At 34.5% G+C, this 1,965-nt stretch overlaps 1 protein-coding gene across 1 annotated transcript in view; it reads left to right on the top strand.

Moving 5' to 3' along the window:
- Positions 1-1,965, top strand: part of LOC118734203 (NADH dehydrogenase [ubiquinone] 1 alpha subcomplex subunit 5) — an 80,102-nt gene that overhangs the window by 77,189 nt on the left and 948 nt on the right. Inside the window, exon 2 of the mRNA XM_036463925.1 lies at positions 619-780. Coding sequence (XP_036319818.1) covers positions 619-780 — 162 coding nt within the window. The remainder of the gene's footprint in view (positions 1-618; positions 781-1,965) is intronic.

Raw genomic sequence — 1,965 nt, 5'->3', positions numbered from 1 at the left:
AAAACTGGTCAAAATATCGCACTCCTATTATTTTGTGGACAACTGTATGTCTTACGTCAGTTTTTAGATGGCGTAGCAATGAAAAGACATGTTTTACATACTCTAGATTACAATGTCCATGAGCGGATGCTTGAAAACTGTTATTTTTTCAAAGATAATACCACGATTTTAACAACGACGAAAACTCTAATTTACGAAAAGTTTAGAGCGAATTGCTAGCAACAGTCACTTCGATCTCCTGTAGCACTAAATGCCTTAAGAGAATCGACTTGTTGTCTCATAACGATACGCAGTAGAGCCCTCCTAACAATATAAGATGGTTATGCATACGAATGCACCAATTTTTTTTGGACTTTTGGCCAGGGTTTTCCAAAAATTGGCCACTGTGCAAAGGTCCTATTTCGAACTTCGAAGGCCAATATCTCGATTTCGGCGGCTAACTTCGAAAAACGGAGAAATTACTTTTTTACCTATGAGTCAATCTCTTAAAAAAAAAATGGTTTTGTCCAATACCCAAAAAAAAAGTTGATTTTGCCGTACAGTGTTAGTTGAACACTAGGTTATATTTGTACTAAATTTTTAGAGTTCTAACATCAAATTATGTTTCCTTTTTTTCAGACAACTGGTCTCACTGGATTAGCGGTAGCTAGCAATCCCCACCATACGCTTGGAGCTCTTTATGGCAAGATTTTACGAGCTCTTGCCAAAATGCCTCAAGATGCATCTTATCGAAAACATACAGAATTAGTTGTTCAAAGTAGACTTAAAGCGGTTGAGACGGTAAAGCGTATATATTGTTTAAAAATGGTGGCATATCGCATACTTTGCTTTGAAACTTTTAAAAAATCATTACAGCCGTACCTAAACCAAAGCGTTGTAGGAAGCGTTTCCTGCCGCCTAGGCTTAACGCCAAAGTGTCATATTTAAACAAAGCGGCAACGCTACTTCAAATGAACAATGAGACATTTTCGAAAGCTAGACAACGCCGACGCTTTTATTTAGGTATGGCCGTTAGAAATATATAATTTTTTAATACAAAAACGAGTTTTAAGAAATGATCACAGCTTTGTAGCATATTTTTAGGCTGCCTCTAGAATACATATAGCCAATTACCCCTACTTAGTTTAAAAGTCCAAAGACTAAATTTTTCAAAGACATAGACACTGTCTCCGTTAGGGCTCCTACATATACATATGTATTAGCGTGGGCCGAAAATCCGCTTTTTTAGAATTTTGATTGGTAATAGCAAAAATATGTTCATATGCTCTAAAAAATATCTGTGTGAAATGTGAAAGTTTTTGGTCAATATTGTAGGCTCGCCCAAGTCCATCAAAGTTCAAGTACTAAAAAAAATTGTTTCTTAGCTAACTTCGATTCTCTACAAAAAAGATCCATATACCTAATTATGTAGGACTAATACTTTAGAAGATTATTGCAATTTTGGTAAACAAATGTATTACTTAATTTATTTATTAGTTTTTATTTTTTGGCCATATTGAACTTTTATGGACTTGGGCGAGCCTAAGATATTGGCCAAAAATTGTCATATTTCACACAGACTGTTTTTAGAGCATAGTGAACCATATTTTTGCTATTACCAATCAAAATTCTAAAATAATGGATTTTCGGCACACGCTAATATGTATGTATGTATATTGGAGTGGTAAAAAAAGAATCCGAGATAGGGTTCGGGTCATCTTCCAAAATAGTTCATCTTGCCCAAAGAGGTGCTGGCACCAAACTTACTAAACGTATAAATTTAGAGGATGCTCATGAAATGTTTACATTTTACTCTAGAAGTATGTTGTACATTAGGATGCCCATCGAAAATGCAATTTTTTTAATTTTAAGACTACCCCTAATTTTATTCGTTTTTATGAGAAATATTATGGCCTATTTTTATAGATTTTTTAAAGACCATTTATAGGTCGCGACCTGTCGATTTAGATCAGAAAATGCGATTTT

Source organism: Rhagoletis pomonella, unplaced genomic scaffold (assembly GCF_013731165.1).
Source record: "Rhagoletis pomonella isolate Grant_MI unplaced genomic scaffold, Rhpom_1.0 Rhpom_scaffold_00002, whole genome shotgun sequence".
In the NCBI taxonomy this organism is placed as follows: domain Eukaryota; kingdom Metazoa; phylum Arthropoda; class Insecta; order Diptera; family Tephritidae; genus Rhagoletis; species Rhagoletis pomonella.
This window is presented reverse-complemented; position numbering and strand designations above follow the sequence as displayed.